The 19,588-nt window shown below is 38.7% G+C and overlaps 1 protein-coding gene and 1 long non-coding RNA gene across 5 annotated transcripts in view; one reads left to right on the top strand and one right to left on the bottom strand.

Annotated features, from left to right (window-relative positions):
• The window catches only part of Cht7 (chitinase 7), a 107,347-nt gene extending 99,001 nt beyond the window's left edge, over positions 1 to 8,346 (top strand). For both annotated transcript variants that reach the window (XM_022837685.2, XM_022837686.2), the window contains exons 24-26: positions 4,087 to 4,161; positions 6,403 to 6,586; positions 6,845 to 8,346. In XM_022837685.2, the coding sequence (XP_022693420.1) occupies positions 4,087 to 4,161; positions 6,403 to 6,444 (117 nt within the window). In that variant the 3' untranslated portion in view covers positions 6,445 to 6,586; positions 6,845 to 8,346. The remainder of the gene's footprint in view (positions 1 to 4,086; positions 4,162 to 6,402; positions 6,587 to 6,844) is intronic.
• LOC111263006 (uncharacterized) lies at positions 41 to 3,641 on the bottom strand. Of its 3 annotated transcripts, none has more exons than XR_002681970.2 (5): positions 2,354 to 3,641; positions 1,421 to 1,555; positions 957 to 1,028; positions 580 to 762; positions 41 to 331 (listed from the first exon to the last, which is right to left on the bottom strand). It is a non-coding gene; the product is annotated as an uncharacterized LOC111263006 (long non-coding RNA). The 3 variants fall into 3 exon arrangements; XR_002681969.2 differs by having other exon boundaries at positions 962 to 1,028; positions 2,354 to 3,640; XR_002681971.2 differs by lacking the exon at positions 2,354 to 3,641 and adding an exon at positions 1,771 to 2,137 and having other exon boundaries at positions 962 to 1,028.
• Positions 8,347 to 19,588: the final 11,242 nt, after the last annotated feature.

Genomic DNA, 19,588 nt, shown 5'->3' with positions numbered 1-19,588 from the left:
AGAACTTCGGTTCTAAAAGTAGCAATGATCGGGCTTAAAGTTTCTCAGACGGTTTTCATCAAGTTATATTGTAAAAGCATCCACTATAATTAATAAATACATTTTTAAGGATCTGCATAATTCTTTTTCAAATGTTCGCGAGGTGTTCTCGCGCGTAAACCTGTCGTCAGGATGAGCTTCCCATTGCGGACAGTTTCGACCTACCTCAGTGATATTTGTACCAATACTGGACCGCTACGAAGTCATGATGACAGTTTTGGATTCTTTTGGTTCATCAATGTGTCAGTGGACGTCAAAACGCTTCAAGTTGCTTTTAGCCATAATCGAATTCCTAGAAGAGCGTTCGAGAAATCCAAAAAGCAAAACCTTTGTTTCTAGCACTGATTGTCTTTCCGGATTTTTTTTTATTTGTCTTCAGCACAGTCGCACCTCCGATTCCTTTGGAATAAATGATCCGTATAATTGGATCAGTACAGAAGTGCTTTAACTTCAATGGTGTTTTTGAATCGACATATTCTATTCTGGACCCTTTTCAATCGTATTTGAAAGCATGACTTTTTGTCAGCAAAAGACACTTACCGTGACTACGCCATTGTTGAACAATTCTCTTTCATGAATCGTTTCCGTACCGTCTACCGTTTCCAAATAGTCCTGGATGTTGCTTAAGCTGACGATAATATCACCTCGGTAGGTTAAAACTGGGCCAGGTCAGCTGGAATAAATCTATCGCCTGGTGACAATAAGCGGGCGAACCGTTTGGTCCTTTTGGGAATCGAAACAGTTGGTTAGCTGGTTCTATGGGTTAATAGAGGAAAAGTGATTTAGATCTCACCCCTGACAATGGATGGCCTTCCATCAGTATTTGTCTCCTTCTTGTAAATCGGACCAACGTTAGCTATTTTACTTTAACAATACTGACATATTAGTTGCCCACGAACACCATTTCCTGGCTATACCTTACTTGGTTCCGTCTTAAGTCGATTTTCTGGCTCCTTTCCATCAAGGTCTCGAGTAATCCCTACAAGAAACTTCGATCGAAAACGGCGTAAGGAGCCTTTTAGTCTTTAGATTAATAACGCTAAAATATTTTACAACAAACGTTGAATCGAACGAGAGCTCTACAGAACGTAACGAATAAACTGTCTTGCCATAAGCGGATCTTTGTCGAATTTCTCAAACGTCTTGAGATCAGAGAACCCCTGCTGGAACTGTTTAAATGTCCGACGCCCAGCTGTTACGCTCGACTCTCTAAAGACAAAATGTTTTTGGCCTATCTACGTTTCTGTAGGCTTGCACAACGTTTGCTCTCAAGTCATATTGCTATAGAGAAAACAACGGCCATTTCCTTTTCGATGGTAGCACATAGGCGGGTGAACTTCTCAATAGTTCTCAAATAGGTTGATTCGAAGATGCAACTTACTATAATAGACAGCTATCCCGCTTAAATTCTTGAATCGATTGGTGGTCAACATGTCCGATGTTTTGTGCACCCGAAAACTTTAGTTTTCTTTGCATATTTTGTTTGGGCCTGGAGCATCGTTTGGTGCTTGATGACCTGAAAAGCATTCACAACGCAATGATGCCCTATGTGCGTCTAATAAAAATTATTTTCACTAAACTTATTTGGTAGACATCTGTATTTAAAACAAATTAAAGCTTCAGGTATTCATCTAAGACCCATATATGGTCGTACACGATTATGCGTCGAAAATATTTTGAAGGAAAACAGAAATAAAACGAATAATATTAAGGGGAAAAAGCATTTCTCACCTTCGATCAAGCCGGACCAAGTAAAATATATGCAATATATCGGTGGGTTAACTTTTTACTGTGATATGGTTTTCCCCGATCGCCGTGACCCATTGCAACAAGTGCTATTTCTAGACGGTCTGCTTAAGATATTTTGTAACGGTCAGTTCAGAATCGTGCGTGTCGGTCTTCAGTGAAATACAAAGAATCTAACCTCGCCTGAAACTTTTCACGTTGCATATTTATGCTTATTTCAGTGTCCTTAAAACCGCAAATCTGAACTTTGAGCGACATTATCCAATAAGCCAGATACTTCGATATTCATAAATATTTTGTTTATATGTTGTGGTTAAGGCTGACTGTTTACGCTTTTGTGTGGGAGCCTCATAAAAGAAACATGTTTTTTTATACAGCATACTCAAGCTTAACGTTCAGACATCTTCATCGTGGTTCCCTTACGGTGATGTATGTGTCATCATCAGAACCATTGACGACTATGTGGTAGCTTGAGGCATGGGGCTACATTACGAAAGTCATTGCAAACAGTGAAAGCACTTCGACAACCTCATCAGCTTTCAGTCGCTTCTTTTTTATGTAGCCTTACCCTGATCTGTTGAAGCGTAGCAAAACAGACCACGTCCATCCAACTTCACGTTTCATGTTCGCAGGCACGTCATAGCTTGTCGAAAATTTAGGAAATTAACTTGCCGAAGAGGTAGAAGACAAAGTGCAAGGCACGCGGTTTGAACTTAGGTCTCCGGATTGTTAAGAAAGCTCGAAACAAAGAAACCATACGCTGATTTGTTTGACATTCTTTGTTTGACAGGTATGATTTTGAGGTAAATATGATGATGACATCATTGAAAAACGTTTGCTTCGTTCAGTAGCTTGACATTTAGACATCCATTCCAACTAAGCAAAGGCTATCCTCTTTGACGGGTGTTATCTTGTTGTGACGTTGCCTGGTGTTCTCAAACTGTATTACTGGACGTTAGGGACTGCGCTGAGGCCCTCATATGTAAAATCGTTCCCCCCGTGCGTTAGACTGTCCACGCGGGCAGATAGTAGCGCCATGTTAGTCCTTCCCTAAAATTCGACATTAAAAAATATTTACACGGCAGATATTTCATAGCACCAAAATATACTACTGGCTTAATATACAAATAATCGATAAAGTATACCTGGAAAAAGTGATTTACAATGACAAAATTACGCCAGATACTGTTGAATCTGTATTTTCTTACCGATTGATGTAACATGTCTGTTTTTGTCAACATAGCTGTTGAATTCCTCTCTTTTCTATATTCGTGTTGATAAAGATATTTTTCTGTTCTATTTTGTCTTTAAACTTCAAAATGCAGTGGTCCCGAAATATACGTAAGCTGCAGCGCTGTCTTCTTTGTCAAAATACTTGACGAACATAGAGAATCGATGAAGGCTTGCAACTTGACGACTGATCCTTGGTCCCCAGGACCCGTTTGTCCGGTAGAAGACTGTTTCTAAATAAATAATCGGTCATTCACGAAGTCTTTTTCTTCCTTTCATAATGACACTGTTTCGTCTACGACGTAAACTACACCATTTATGTGCATCGACAAACGTTATTCCAATAATAACAAAAAAAAAACTTGAAAGAATCCACATCCTGCATTTATAACATAAGGAAAAAGTTCGCACTAGACGTAAATATTTCGCCAGACAACTGAGCACATTATCGAACCCCTACTGGTAGATAGGTAAATAGATTTTGGTGTGACTTACATATGTAGGTTGTAGGTAAAAATTATTGCAATGCTGAAAAAATCTAAAATAGCTCTGATTTTTCAGCATGACGATTACTTAAAAAGTTTACGGCTGCAAACATTCTCAGAGAAACTTTACCTTACTTAATTTCCAGTAAAGGTGATTAGGAATACACACGTACCCTCTCTGATCGATTGTCTGGCACAGTTCCGGATGTATATCGAAAACGTTACTCCAAAAGCTAGCATATAGGCTCGACTTTCTCCTGGGTCATGCCAATTATAAAAAAAAAGCCAACATCAAATGGGTCTTTGTAAAAGTTGGTCTCAAGTCAGTCTTATGCTGAGATATCGTAAACACTATAGTGAACACTAAGGCTTAACCAACTTCAAGGACTTATCCCCTCACAAGATAAGCATTAGATGCGTGATTAACAGCGTGATTAATGAGCTCAATGAGTTTTTATTTTGTCCAACGGATCAGATCACGAAAAGTAATCAATGTATCATTAGATAAAAAAGTTAGAATGGCAATTACAGTAAGCAGTTCTCAATAAATTTATCACCATTGATTCTCTTGGTTCTCGCACATTAGGTCCGACACCATATGCCCTGTCCTTCCGGACTTGTGTTCAACCTTGCAGAGAGGGTTTGCGACTGGCCGGAGAAAGTAAGTAGTATACACTAGAATTATTGCTAGCGATGTAGAAAAGTGAACGTTATTAAAGGCTATAGTAGTCGGTTTTTTATAATCGTTTAATGTTTATGAAAAAACGCTGATATTATATGGAGTTATCGTGCATTTTTAGAATTGCCCTATGTCCAATATTACTACGACAAATAGCATTGGATGTATGGTCGACTAATTATATCGAACACTAATTGTTTTTTGTCGTCGAGGATTTGCTCACGGCTAGTTGAAATCTTGCAGAGATTTTATTACTGAGCTAGGACTTTAAACTTTACTACGTCTAGTTGAAAGTTGTCCTTAAATTTGGCGTGACTTAGTAATATTACGTTTCACGCTGTTATCGGAAACATCTAGCCCCGTTTTGGTTTAAAAAAGATATAAACAATTTGGATTTGGTTGTTTTCTCCACACACAGAGACATTAAAGACCTATACAAACATTATAGCACTTAGCGTTATAATTTATGAAGGTATCCTCAAATTAAAAAAAAAAGAGTGATAAGATAAGTGTAGGTCAGTAGCTTGGTGTCTTGTGGTAGAAGCAAACTAAATAATTCCTAACTTTGTTTGTCATTCTTCCAAATGCCATAAGCTGTGATCAAAAGCAATGAATATTAGGACATTCCTCATTTAGAATTACAACCTTGTAAACCGTCTTAGCTAAAAATTAGTGTTAGACTCAGTGCACTAGATAGAGTCGAATTGGCGTAACTTTTTTTTATATTCGTGACATTTAATTGATATGAACTTCCAGTCCATTTTAGTAAAAACCAAAATCTTAACTTTATAACACTCTGTTAAAAAATATGGGCACAAAATTGTTCTGTAGTAAATATGTTAGCATAATTTTTGTTTTTATTATGTGAAGACGAATTAACATAAAATATGTATTGCTTACTATACGTAAAATACCACTCAGCCTTTGGACTGATCTTTTTGCGGATCGAGTTCTAAACAGGAAAAATGCTGCGAGATGTGTTTTTGAAACACACTTATAATTACATTATCACTGCCCTCAATTGGTAAATGGCAAAGATTACACAACGTTATTTACGTAGAGTGTCGCCACTTCATTCGGGTTTAGTATCAAGTTAGACAACCGTAACAACCACTTTTATCAAGGATGTTTATATCGCAAAGCCATTACCGGGCTCGTCCTATTCAATGTTTCTCGTAAAGATAGAATATTTAAAAAAAAACTGGTCGATTTTATATTTGAACAGCAGCTATCGCCTTTGACTGGCATGTAAAATCCTAGTATAACAAATCAAAATGAAAAAATTTGCTGTCTAGGCGTCATTTTTAAGCCTCACTTTCATGGAAAAAGACGCGAAGGCATCCCCTGGTGCGAGACAGCCCTGAAGCGGTTTCTCAGTATGGTAGGTTACTGCCACCATGCCACAAGTGAGTGCTTTTCATGAAAGTAAGGCTCAACAATTACACCTAGACAGCAACTTTCCAACAACCAAATCCAGTTTCTAAGTGGTTATTCTAAGTGGTTTCTAAGTGCTTAACTTAAATACATGGGCCCTGTTTAAGTAACGATACTTCCTTGCATGGAAAGCAGTGCCAATTATGGTTATTGGTTTATTGGTTATTGGTAAGCTTATATTTTATCATAATTATCTTAGTTTGTTAAAAACCCCCTACTACGTTCAAATTCCATATTCGTTCCTACTTTTGGCCAAAAAAAGGTAGCAATAAAAGTGCGGTCTTATAAAAATAAATAGATTGTTTCATGAGAAAAATTATTCCTTTCGGTAATTGATTTTTTCGTAAATTTTCGTAAAATCCTTCGAAACGAATGAATCCTTCGATATGAATGTTTCAATAAATATTTATTATCGCTTTTTACTTAACCATGGGAATGGCATTAGTAATTATTATAGGAAGATAGTTATGCTAAGTATTTGCTAGAAGTACTAAAATGGTTCAAAATAGTCGAAAATTGTTAACCTAAAAAAGCGTGACAATTTTTTTGCTAAAAAATGTTTAGAAAAAAAGTTTTTCCTTTGCTTTAGACAGTCTTAAAAGCTAACTGCGGCAGTGGATAAGCTTGCTGACAGATTGCGATTTTTACCGTACTCTATCCTATATATGATATACAATTAATAACAGGAATACAGTGAACGCACTTACGTCTCAAACGATGTCGATGCATGTACTAATATCGACTGGAAGTACGTACTAACACGATTAATAACGCTTGTGAGCTTTCTAGGTTGAAGATTGTGCCCACATAGGTCAGCCGAAAGAGGACTAGGAAAAGCTGATCAGCCAGTCTTTGTTAAAAATTTGCATTCCGTAAACGCCTGACTACTGGAAGGACCCAAGGATCTTAGATTATTTTTATTATCATTATCTTAATGCAAGTTCGTCTATATGAACCGGTGCTCACCGAAATGGTGAGTTATAGAAAACCGCGACGACGTATATTAGATATTCGACATATACATAGGTGGTACAGCCTGTAGCATTTAGAACTGGGACGGCAAATGTGTGCGGGAGTTCAATTACAATCAAATTAGACGTTTGGGCGGCCGTACTAAGCGATATATGTATCGATAAACTTTGCTAGCTAACGTTAAGATTTCTTCCAATTAACCGCTGAATGTGTGCTGCAAGGCGCATAATTTAACCTAACTGTAAAGAATCATTTTCAGGTAAACCAGCTGGGAAATAAACGCCAGGTTCCAAATGTATTCCCGCAACCGGGAAGCAATCTTTTGTTAGCTCTACGCAGCCATAACGGACCTACGACCGATTTGCCACGTGCTCATTCTTCACCAACTATCGCTGAGCGTGATTAGCTCGCAATCTTGGACCGTGTTAAGTTCCACCTGTGTCCTAGATTGCCTCAAACAACCTGTTTCTGGAGTGTTATTTTTACTGCCATCACGTGACTTCTAACGGTCTCCTAAGTATCACGCAACCCAAATTGAAGTTGGATTCGTGTCGTTCCCGTGGTTAAGACGCTTATTCTAGAAAAATTGATATATGTAAAGGTTGTGTGATTTAGGTGACTTTTTGTAAAAACGTTGTATATAGGTGTATGCCAATGATATGAAAATTATAATATAATTGATAATAAGTTGAAAAAAAACCCCTCAGGTTAGTCTTCAACGCTCTCTCCAGAGGGTTTTGCGTTACGCTCCTCGGCAATGCCCATCTTAAAAACTTGTTTTATAAATAGTGGCTCTACGGGGATCGCTTCACCTATTTATTTCTTAAGTGTTAGATATTTTGTTTTTATTTTTGCAACCTGATTCACAAACTGCGCAGGAAAAATGTAGTCGGTTATGTTAATATCATGTTAGTACGAATGTTGTTGTTACTACGAATATTAATTACTTATAACATAATATACACAGTTTTAGTAGTAGTAGTAGAATACACTGGTTTATATACTGTTTAAAAGATTTATATATAAATATGTTCGATTGATATAAGGAAGAGGTTGTTCCAGGTTGAGACGATTACTGTGAACCTAAGTGCTGCACATGAGAGCTCGTCAGGCAGCACCGCCTTCAAACAGAATGTGTAAAAAAACTGGAATTAATTATAACCGGTGATTTGGGGGTACTGACTTCGACCAAATGAACATTAAATGAGAACACAGAACAAGGTTCAAATATGTGTAGAGCCAATGTGGGCTAATGTTCACTATCGTTAAAAATAAGTACACACCAAAATCTATGATCGGTATAAAATTCGAAATACTTAAACATAACATCATACGATATTATGTTTAAGTATCCCATGCCGGACGTTTTATGTACTGTTCCCGTTTCAGCTTGTTAGCTTATACTCCCTAAACTCCTACGACGTGCAGGTTATAAAAAAAAAAAAGGTGATTATTATAGAGATGCATTTTAAAGAGTTGGCATAAAAATCAGTCCTTTATTTGACTGCAACATTTGGTAAACACAAAGCTGGTGCTCCGATGGCTCTCATAACGTAATTGTTTGCTTATAGTACGTAGGTGATCTAAGCCAATGTCAAGGACTAGATACTTACTCGTAGTTTTCGCACATAGCACATTTTTTTTCCGATCAACAAACTATTAATTATTACATTTTTGATAATGAAATTTTCATACATAGGTATACCTGTTTATTTCTGAATTAACATATGAGCGTAAATAAAGATATATTCTTAAAACGGACTTACCCATATTTTTATTGCCGACATTATAGCAATCTGGTTGAGTAGTAGACTCCATCAAAGAAGATCTGTTTTTCCTTCAAAGTTTCCTCAAAAGAGCAAGCCACTTCCATTGCTCTTTCATTGAATTCCTGCCTATATGGTTGGTTTTAGCTAGTAGCCAGCTCACGCTCACATAAAAACACGCCGGTTCAACACTAGTTGCTGAGCCACGGGACCTTGGATCTACGAAGGCCTGTTGACCATATTACGAGTATTAACAAATAAATGTGGTTTAAAAATGAAAATTGTAGAACCTAAATTGTGATCTCTAATCATTTTATAAATTCTTAAATAATTTTGCTTGAATAAAATATGGATAACAAAAGACAAAACTAGTACCCCATCCAATGATAGCTTTGATGATATATTTTCTGTTGCTCAACTAACAAGAAGGCTGATAATACAACAAATGGCCGCCCAGTAAAAGTTAAACAGGTACAAAAGCTATATGTGAGTGGCTATGAACGCTAGTGAAGTTGAAAGACAAGATGCCCCAAAGATTTTAGTCAATCGTTGTTAAGTATTTCATAGAATTCTATGATGACTATGAGTCAGTTTCAATTATATAGTTTAGTTATAGGCAATCGTATGAATGCAACAGACTAGAGTGGTGTAAATAGTCTCAGAAGTTCTTATTTAATTTTAATTAAATTGTTTAATAATTCAAATGCATCGTTTACATAATCCGTGGATAATATCCTTTTAAATTTGTAATATTTGCCTTTATTAAAGTAGTCCGTCCCAAATATCAGTGTTTTTATTTCGATGCCAAAAGTGCCGGTGACTGGCTTTGGCAATTTCTTTTACGTTATCCAATGACTAAGACTTTTACTTCAAAAAAGTATTTTTTTTTTCTGGACGAAAGTTTTAGAAGCCCAGATTGAATATAAGAATGGGTGAAAGGCCGCGAAGTGTACGTTAGCGGGTTGAAACTTCGGAAAGGCTTCCGTCCAAATTTTTAGCTCTCTGCGCCAAGTACGCTTAGACAACAATTTTGCAACTTCTTTTAGAGTGCCTTATTTGAAGTCGACAAAGCTAGGCCTTTTATTTAAGTTTCTTCCATCCAGTTGTACTTCTGATAAACTAGTTATAGATATAATTTCCTATCTATAACGTCTGCATATACTTAAGCATTTTTAGTATTAAATTTAATATCCAACTGGTCGCCTCTTCACCAATAATCCAAGACAGATTAGTTTTGTTTGGCCTAACTCTGACATAGATCCTATCCTGCTGCCGAGGTAGATATGTTCTTGAATTAAAACATGCCAAAATCCAATAATTTTTTTATTTTTGTGGAAGCAATAATCGCCGAAAAATTTTTTTGGCAAGCCATTATATATTGAATTGAATAACATATTGGTTTGCGTAAAGGGGTGTATATGGTTAGCAGATTCCACCGTAATATTACAGTGTCCTGTAAGTGCTATGCAAGTCGGTTTATCATGTTTGGTTTCAACAACTCATGAGTTACTGGTTCCTCTAATACACTAATGCTGGTAGCTCAGAAGAACCGATCTTGCACCCATTTATCGAACAAGTAAATCTTCTTCTTAGGCTGTACGAGATGGGTAGCAGGGAATCTTCTATCACTAAATGCATCTCAATTTCAACAAATAGGATTTTATTTTTATGTTATAATCGTAACTGTACTTGCAGTTTAGTGGGTCACGCGCTTTGTTATTAAGTCAATGATTCAAGTGGCAGGTAGCTTCAGTTCTTTGAAGGCTTGATTGACGAAGCATTTATGGAAACAGGATCGTAAAGACAGGGACTAGAAACATATTTCATGATCACAGTAAGTGTTAGCTTTGGTTTTTTGACTTCCTGTTAAGAACTATCGTTCAGTAAAACAAACCAATGTCTCTGATTAACCTACTATGAGTTTGTCTCCCGCATTACGCAGGTATGGATGCTATGTAGATCTTTATTTTTATTTTATTTCACGACTTCTTACCGGTATGCCAGTGACTGTGAGTAGCGTCAGAATGACTCTATTTAGTCATTCAATAGAGTCATTCTGACGCTACTGTTGTAGGTATCTATACAGATTTGGGCGTAACTTGTTTAGCGCCCAGACAACGGCCAAACACTCCTCCCCTGTGGCGCCATTTTGCCTCTTGAACCGAGAAACGCCCATTTGCACAGACTACAATACCACCCACGTCACTATACGAGCACCGGCGTCAGGTCCACGCCGCTCAGGTCCGTCTGGACTTCGATCGTGTGAATTGGCAATCATAGAATGCCAATTGATGAACGGCAGTAGGAGACGCTATGGAACCTATTGCGACCGCAACCTTCTTAGATCAGAAAAATTCCCGCCGGGAAAATTCTATGTCCAACGTATTTCTCTCATAGAAAAGAAAAAGTTTGACGCCTTACAATGTAAACCGGAGGTACCGAAAACAGGAAACTTTTTGTAGATGGTTCAGATGATTTTCGAATTTCTAACAAAACAATGATGTCATCAAGACAGATTAGGGCTATTTGATACTGGAACGTATCTCACACTGGTTGATAAGCATCGTTTAAAAACATCGTCGGACATTAGCCAAGAGTTTTATACTTCAGTTGAGGTAGGTCGTCTGAATACAAAGTACAAATTTTCTTCCTGTCATCGAGTGTTTTAGGCATTTGCTAGTAGCCATTCATCAGGTCTAAAATGGAAAACATGTTGAAGGTACTATTAATTCGTTGCACCCTTCTATTGTGGCCGCAATCCACACAAAATTGAATCGATTTCGCTCTTCCTCACCAGAACGATCGAAGAAGTCACGGAGTAGATGAAGGCTTGATCATGTCATTATCTAACATCTGCTATAATTTTTTTGCGCTGATGCGACTTGCTACGGATGTGCGAACAGGAGAGGATCGTCACTAGTAGTGTGACTGGCTCACCAAAATCAATACAAGTTTCAGATAGCTTCTCCGCTTTTCAGGTTTTAGCCGACATAAGGACGGCCCCTTGATGGATGAGGTATCGTATAGAAGGCTTCCAACCTCATTACTGCTACACACTTGCACGGTTTAACCTGATATCCCCTTTCATCGTCAAACGGCAACCGACCGGTCGCCGTTTGACGTTGGTGCATAAGATTTCACACGCCTCTTCCGAACTAGCAGTCACAGGATCAGCAAGCTGTTCATAAGAGATGCACTCAAGACCCAGTTTACCTTAATCGCGAACAGCAGTAACCTGACGGCTGCAACTACCCGCTTCGAAAACTCCAAATGTGGTAGTTGGCCTTCCTTGGCCACGACCGGACAAAATCGGCTAAGTAGACGTTGCGACATATCGTATTTAGTTACAACTAAATTGTTTCTTCTGGGCAACCAGTCAATTATGGCATCGTAAACCAAGTCGACTTGGTTCGTATCGTAAACATCGAAGTACTCGATGTCGTCGACTTGGTTTTCTCCGACTCTGAGCTTTATTTTTCCAGCAAAAGCTAAAGACTGCTGTCGGGGATCGACGTTTCGTAGCCTGAATCAGGGACCATGCGTCGGCGTGTTCCAGAAGTCCGGTCGAGACGATACCTGTGTCCACGCCGGTATATAGTACGGTTCCAGCTAACCCCACATTTTCCCATTTGACGTTGACTTTTAAACTCCGAAGGCGTAGCGATCCCGGCGAATCGGACGACGGAACCGAGCTGGTGCAACCTTGTGTTCGACTCTTGGGCCCACGGGCTGGAAGTGGCCTGTTTACGACGACACTAATAGTACATCACGTCGGCATGACGACCCGTGCCGTGCCGTGATCAAATGCAGCCCCCGCGGATCAGTTTGAACAATTCTTTTCGTGGGCCAATATCGCTGGGTGAAACGTTCGTGCATTTCCCCGTCCCAGCTCTCAGCTTCTACATGTAGGTCATATCATGTCAACGCTAGACCACGTGGATACAGCGTCGCGCGTCGCACCAGCTGTTCCTGTGGCCACTTGTGCCTAGAAGTGCGATCTCCTTTAACCATTTAGCAAGGCAGCTCCTGTCAAAAACAAAGGGTTCAGCCCTTTCAGCCTGCTCCAGACTCTTCACGAAGTTACGGATGAAGTCGCGCATATTCTCTAGGGCTCCATCACTGCCACCAAATCTGCAACAATGACGAAGTTCAATGGCTAAAAGCAGGCAATCTACCGAATCTCGAAATACATTAATCGTAATCATAAAATTTATATGAGTTTTTCACAAATATATTTATGCAAAGAATCAGTAGAAAGAGCACTAAGCTTCAAGGTTGCTCTATTTGCGCGGTAGAACCATCGGTAAGTCCCCTTCTGGCTTTGAGTTGTGGTCGAATCGTTACGACAAGTTGAGTTGCGGGTGCTATCGTCTATTCCCAAATGAACGTAAACGTTTATAGTAATTGCGGCAAATATTTCAGCCGCACTTAGAGATACTCCGATCAGGAAGCGTGTCGAATTAAATTATTTGATAGCGGTTTGTATGCCTTTACACTTTCTCTCACAGAATTATCTCTGCTCCTACCAAGGATTATTTTTTTGCCTGGGCTGGCCTTAAAAAAAGAGAGCTATAAAACTTTCTAATACACTGACGGGGTTGTGAAAATCGGCTTGTTGAGGACCAAATCGAAATTAAAAATCACCGTTCTGAAACCCTCGATGAATATTATCAGGCCATTCTAGATCAAAAGCCATTTAAGCTTGAAAAATAACTAAAACAAAAATTATTGAAAAAGTGATATTTTCTTGGGGCTAGCCGTTGCATTTCTGTAAAGGAAGATTATTTGTGTAAAGGGAATATTGGGGTTTATTGAGATACCTTCAGCTTAGTCCAGTGGCTTACATAATGTAATAAACACCAGCCAATATTACAAGCAAAATGCACAGTTTTTTTTTTTTTTGAAAAATCCTTGAATTGCATTTTCATACTGAAGTGAGCGAGCTTAAATGACATTTGGAAGATTGGCTAATGCGTCCTGAAGACATTATCAGTGGAGGATTTAATAATCAATAAATTATTGTTTCAATCGACTTTTGTCATATTTATTATCACAGAAAATGGTGCTTCGTCGTTTTAATTAAAGCAAAGTGCAGTGCAACACTTCTGACCAACGAACAGGTAAACAGCCACGCTCATAAGATACTAGAAAAGTTTAAAATATTACCCAATTAAATAAAATGCATAATCCCTATATGTAGCTTTTATGGATTCGAGAAATTTAGATATATCTACCTAGGTTTCTAGAGGATAAACTAAAGCCAACCTTAACAAACGCATCTCTACACATGACGATTTAGGCCTCTGCACGTAATCACCGAAAATGGCAAAGCCAATTCAATCCAATTTCATTGGCCTGGTGCACGGACAAAGGATAACACAAGAATTCCCGCAGCAAATTCGTACTTTTGTTGTGCGGGAGTACAAATACGCGGAACGCACGAATAGAAAAAAATCCGTCTGAAGTGCATGCAGTACCATAGATAATAATGAAGAAATCTACCTTTAGCATTGAATAGTTAAAATAGTTGAAAATAATCAAAACATCATATTATCGCCAAAATCTAGATACGAACATAAAGATTCCTGGATCTAATGTCAATATTTGAGCATTGGAAGTAAAGCTAAATCGAAGGCGATGTAGAAGCAACACCACTAAAAATAGGTCGTCATATTCAATGTAACAAGCAAAATATCCATCAAGATTCTGCAAAACACTAGATCGTATATGAAGAAGTGTGTTACGGCTCTAAGCAGCTAAATACACAAAATCCGCAATGCCTAGACCACCTTCCGGAATATTTTCAATTTCCTGGAAAAAGACATTCTGGTAAATGTTTTCTTGTTAATCATCAGGTAAATCGTTTTGAAATATCTGTAACCAAAACGTCTCTCAGAAGACCCCATAGACAATGACCCGAAATCCAGTCCAAATATCGACAGTGTCGATAGGGAGGGCAGAAGCACCCAACTGTTTTTGGTCCTGAACTTAGACAATACTTGAAATGACCATACAACTTATCTTGCCCGGTTTTTCAATCACAGCTCAGTATTATAAATGTCTTACATTTTTCAAAGGTTTAAGCAAAATTAAAACGCTAGTTGTTTATGATCACAGCAGTTAAACCACATCGCTTATTTAGCATCAGCCTCAGCGCAGAGACACGGTTTTCCTTTTGTTTTATAGTTTAGAAACAGTGTTGTTTTTTCCATGTTGAAATACTTAACGAGAACAACATCTGGGATGCTGATGAGGTCATGAAGGAATTCTCAGATGACGTCTCAGTTACTTCACTTTTATTCGAAGATCAGAGTGAGTGAGTATCATCAGCGGCAACGGAGGATCACGTCAGTATGGACGCAGTCGACACACAGTAATAATAAATATAACTTTCTTTTAGTGCTTTCTATTAAACAGCTGCTCGCTGGAAAGATCGGATGTTATCGATTGCCTTACTACGTTCATGACTGCAAACTAGGTTGAACGGCAGCAGAGGACCATAGCGGCCAAATTGGTGAAGGAGTCCTGATTTCGAGCAATTAGAAGATCGCATTTGTTCAATTTTCCCGAATCAACGCGCGCTCAGAAACAATAAAGATACATCTAATATTGCATGATTACCGTGTGCCATTTCATAGAACTTCGAACCTCAGTAAATATCGTTGTTGTTTTTGGACCTGAAGGAAGGGAGGGAGGGAGGGAGGGACGGCATAATTTAAAATCTACTGACCATGAACTGAAATCGTGTTTGCAGTACTATGGACATAATGTACGGGCATGTTGTTTCGGAATGTCGCAGTTCTCCAAGAGCTCTTCATTCCAACAAAATAGTGACAGAAGAATATACGTTCAGCTTTGTTTGTTGCATTAGAACGGAACACAATGCAGAAGCAGAAGCTAGTGAAACGGCTTCCGAATAAATTGCAGAACAACTGGTTGAAAAAGTTGTATCGTTCAGAGTCGAAATTTATCTGCGATCCACGGACATGTTTAACGGCGCCTCAGATAGTCTAAATTGTATCTTTCTGTTGTCACACGTGCATAGCCCGAAGAAGTTCGTCAACATGCAACCCAGTTTGTCAACGTTCCAAATAGCATCCATATGGTTAATGCCAGTGAACGCCGATCACCATTGACAAATAGGTGGGCCAGATGAAAATTTTGCTTCCGTTTCCAAGACATGCTTGAAGTACTGTCGGCCCAACCCCTGCCTTTTACCTTTTCGAGGCTCCTTTTTGGCGAATTTTTCAGTCTGCTTCGGACCAGCCTTGTCGATCAAGTCCGTGAACGTGGTGACCGAAGTGACCTGATTAACAAACGTTTGATTTCCGTTATCCTGGTCGCCCAAACGTGTAATGATCTAAGCTAATTTCTAAGAGCAGCTGCCAGAACATTTCGCAGCTATGATAGACACAAAATGATTGGGCTGTTTCAATAAACTTTCGATATTTTCTATATTGATTTCGAATCGGTATTCGAAATGGTTGCCGATGATAAATGTTCACCGAAGTAGCACTTAGAAAAAACTGTGTGAACTGGATTACGTGCTTTCTAAGAAACTCGAACTTGTTGGTATAACGTGTACTTCTCGGTCATGTTCGGCTCATGCAGGAAAAAACGCTTGGTCCATTTATGCACCTTCTACGATAGGCAGAATCCTAAAGATCCGTTGACGAAGCGACAGCGTCCGTAGTAATCAATGACGAGCGACAAACGACTCTATTGTACAGCCATTGGAACATTTCTGGGAATAATCTCCTGATTCTAAGTTACCTTCGCCGTGCCGGTTTCGAGAAGTGATGCAAATAAAATACGTTATGAAAGATCTGGGCGAATTTACCGTCACTTGCTAAAGTATAACGCTCGTGCGGCTGAAACTGCCGCATGACAAGCTAACTGAATAATATGTTTTTAAACTACGCACAGAATTGTATAAACAATTCATTAATTCTGTTTACGGAACGCTTCGCCAGCGTGGCTCCGCAAGCGGTGAAGTTATAACGCTAATGATGCAAAAGAAACTCGTACGACAACTTGTTCGCCATCTTCGTATGAGAACGCGCGACGTAAAGCAAACTAATGTCTGTATTTTAATTACGGCAGCAAAACGATGCGGAGACGTCGAAACAAATATGCCTAGACGATGACAAAGCGGAGCGGTCCCCGTATAGGGTTCAAACAATTACCCAGACCTATGAACACCTTCAAGCAGCAAAAGCTATCGCTGAAAAGCACAGTAGTGAACAACCTTCATGCCCGTGTCTAGCCTATGATACGTGTTTAAACCTTCGTTCGTCGCGAAACAGAGCGTGTTCCAGCCTCCAGTAAAGAAAAATTCGACGATCGTATAGTTATATCCTACCAGGTCATATCTGAGAAACAATGTGTCCCTTGTTAATTTACTAATACTTTTTAATGTTACTACGCTGGACGACCAGCAAAAGTGATTCTTAAAATCCAGCCAGCATCGTCTGCGTCGTTGTGCAGTAAAACGAGTGATGACAACAATGATTTACGTATAATAAAAAGCTTGCGGCAATATAGTACAGGGTTCGACGCAAACGACGGCTGCGGATGTTTGGCTCACGTCTGTAATAACCATTTGGCTTGAACGAGTGCAGATAACACCAGTTGGCGCTGGCAGCTGTTGGCAACGCTTGTGTGCGTAGTAAACGTACACTTGAGCGTTCGAGTAATCAGTGCCAATGAAGAAGCTCTTCATGTACCATTAGGAAACAATGCTGAAATAAAGTTCACGAGCGTATTACGATTGTTAATATTGCAAAAATGCTAAATACTTGGAGTGGAAAAACGGTAAAAAAATACAACAGAAAAAAAAAGCCGAGGAAGTTTTCAAAGGGAGAAAGGCACTTCCAGCTATAATTAACAATGATGAATATTTACAAATAAACGCGCCAACTGCTTTGCAGAATCTAAGCGAAGTAGCCACTAGTGAAAATACTGCTGGGCAGTAGCAGCTATATAATAAAAAAAGCCAACCTTGTGCTCTTAACTACGACAGACGACCCGTCGATTGAATGAACGATGATATACCGAAATAAATTAGCGTATGAAAAGTCTGCTCATGCATGTTAAACGTCAGCCAGTTGTTAAAAGCACAGCATCATCTAGCTGAAGACCCTGATATACGCTGCTCAACATTCGAATTTATGGTGCTTAAGAGATAGACGTGCGCATATTCGACAAGGAAAAAACGAAGATTCGTGCTTGTTTGTTCAGCTTTAAATTCGAGTTCACTGAGCTTGGCCATACGCGTCAAAATTCACAAACACACACGTATTCAACCTGAAAGGCTAGAACGCTGTTTCGTCGCTTTGGAGAAATGAAGTTCGAAGTGTCTTCCGTGCCAGATCTGTGGCAATGTTAACTGAAGACTTGCAATCTGCATGTTATTCGAAGGAAAGTATACGCGACAATAATTAACAAGTAAACAAAATCTACACAATGCGCTTACATACAAAATATGAAATTGGAAATATGCATTAAAAACGGTAAAGCCCAGTACTGCTGGAGCTCTTACCTGCACGTCTGAAATGAGTGTGATCCTAAGTGTTTTTCGTGTAGTAAACTTAAAACGTTTGCTGGGGTCTCGTAGGTCAGCTGAAATTCATCTGTGGAATGTACACCGCTGTGTTAAAGTTAAATCCTACTTTGACTGCTGGGGCGGTCAGTCTGGGCATCGGCTAGGCCGTTGAACCCTAATAAACTCAAAGGTGAGGTTCAATCCATTTGATCGCCGCGCTATCCCTATTTCTACGTTCAATATACATTATAAAATATCTATTCAAACACGTCAAAGTTCCATCGAAACTGCGAAATAAAATGACATCTGTCGATTGTAAACAATTATTAAACAACAGTAAAGGCTTATTATCATCCATTCAGTGAGACATTTATCTGAGAATTTGACTTGGCAAGCGTAATTTATACGCCATGACAATAAACTTAGCAAGGAAGCATGTCTGCACACTTTGTCTTGTCGAAATCATTCATATTACACTTCAAGTTCCTTTAAAATAACTGAAAGTTTATTTGCTGGTAGCTTGTTGAGCGTTATCGATCTATCATTTTATAGACAAACTTAAGTAGCTATCGAGGTATGTGCATACGATTGCGTCATAGTTATGTAAAATTGATCTCTTATTTGCGTCACAAACATAGATATATATTCTTTTTACTAATATTATTGAATTGAGGTACATGTTCGCGCAGGGAAGTCCGTCATACTATTCTCAAAATATAACTTAATTTGTTATGTATATGGAAGGAAATCTATATACCAAAAACGTATCTAAGACAGCGGGCGGGACGTATAAAGAGATCGGCAATAACAACAAACCTAATGTTCGCGTTTATTTGCGGAGACAGTTGACATTTTCTAGGTTCGGAGGGTCTGCGTCTTAATGCCATAATTCTGAAACAATGCTAGCAATGAAAAAAAATTGACAAGGCTTTGTAGCCAAACAACTTGATGATACCTGAATGAGTTACAGAGATTACGGAAGGTAGAATATACACTATTGAAATTAATAAAAGTCTCTGTACGACTGCAAAAACAGTACTACCGCCCACAAAGGCATCAAAATCAGCATTAGCTTTAATAGCAGAGATTCCTCCTGCAAATATCATACGCCGAGCAGACGCGCTATCTTTTGTAAGCTGTTCTCAACTGTGATTTATGTTTAATTCTGCGGACTTGCCAGAAAATTTAACATTTGTCAATAAATCTCGGATACCATCAAGATTCAAAATATTGTTTTCGTAGTACCTAGTGTTGTTATAGAAAACTAGCTAAAATTACCCTCATATCCATTGAAACCATGAATTTTCGGCGCAGTAATCCTCCCAGCGTCGATTTTCATTTGCGTAGTTTTAATGGATAGTTTGGTAGGCCATAGATCTAGTTTCGGATCCAGGAACATATACATTTATTATATATAATATTTTATTAAACTTACATATAAACGTTTGGTACAAGAATTTCACTACGATGAGCGCGAAGCTATCCCGATACTGATAATACTGAATATATGTATTTAATCGATGAAACGTAGTGTGACATATGTAACCATGTATAACTACTGCGAGTACGCATAAGCAATTTCGAAAAGAAATTAAAAAAGCACCATTTTGACAATTACGGTGGTGTAGTAAGGTGCACCTCAGCGCTCAAAAGATGAGCATGATATACATGGCTCGCTGCGATCAGTGCAACA

The sequence above is a fragment of the Varroa jacobsoni genome, unplaced genomic scaffold (assembly GCF_002532875.2).
Source record: "Varroa jacobsoni isolate VJ856 unplaced genomic scaffold, vjacob_1.0 scaffold_724, whole genome shotgun sequence".
NCBI classification, from domain to species: Eukaryota; Metazoa; Arthropoda; class Arachnida; order Mesostigmata; family Varroidae; genus Varroa; species Varroa jacobsoni.
This window is presented reverse-complemented; position numbering and strand designations above follow the sequence as displayed.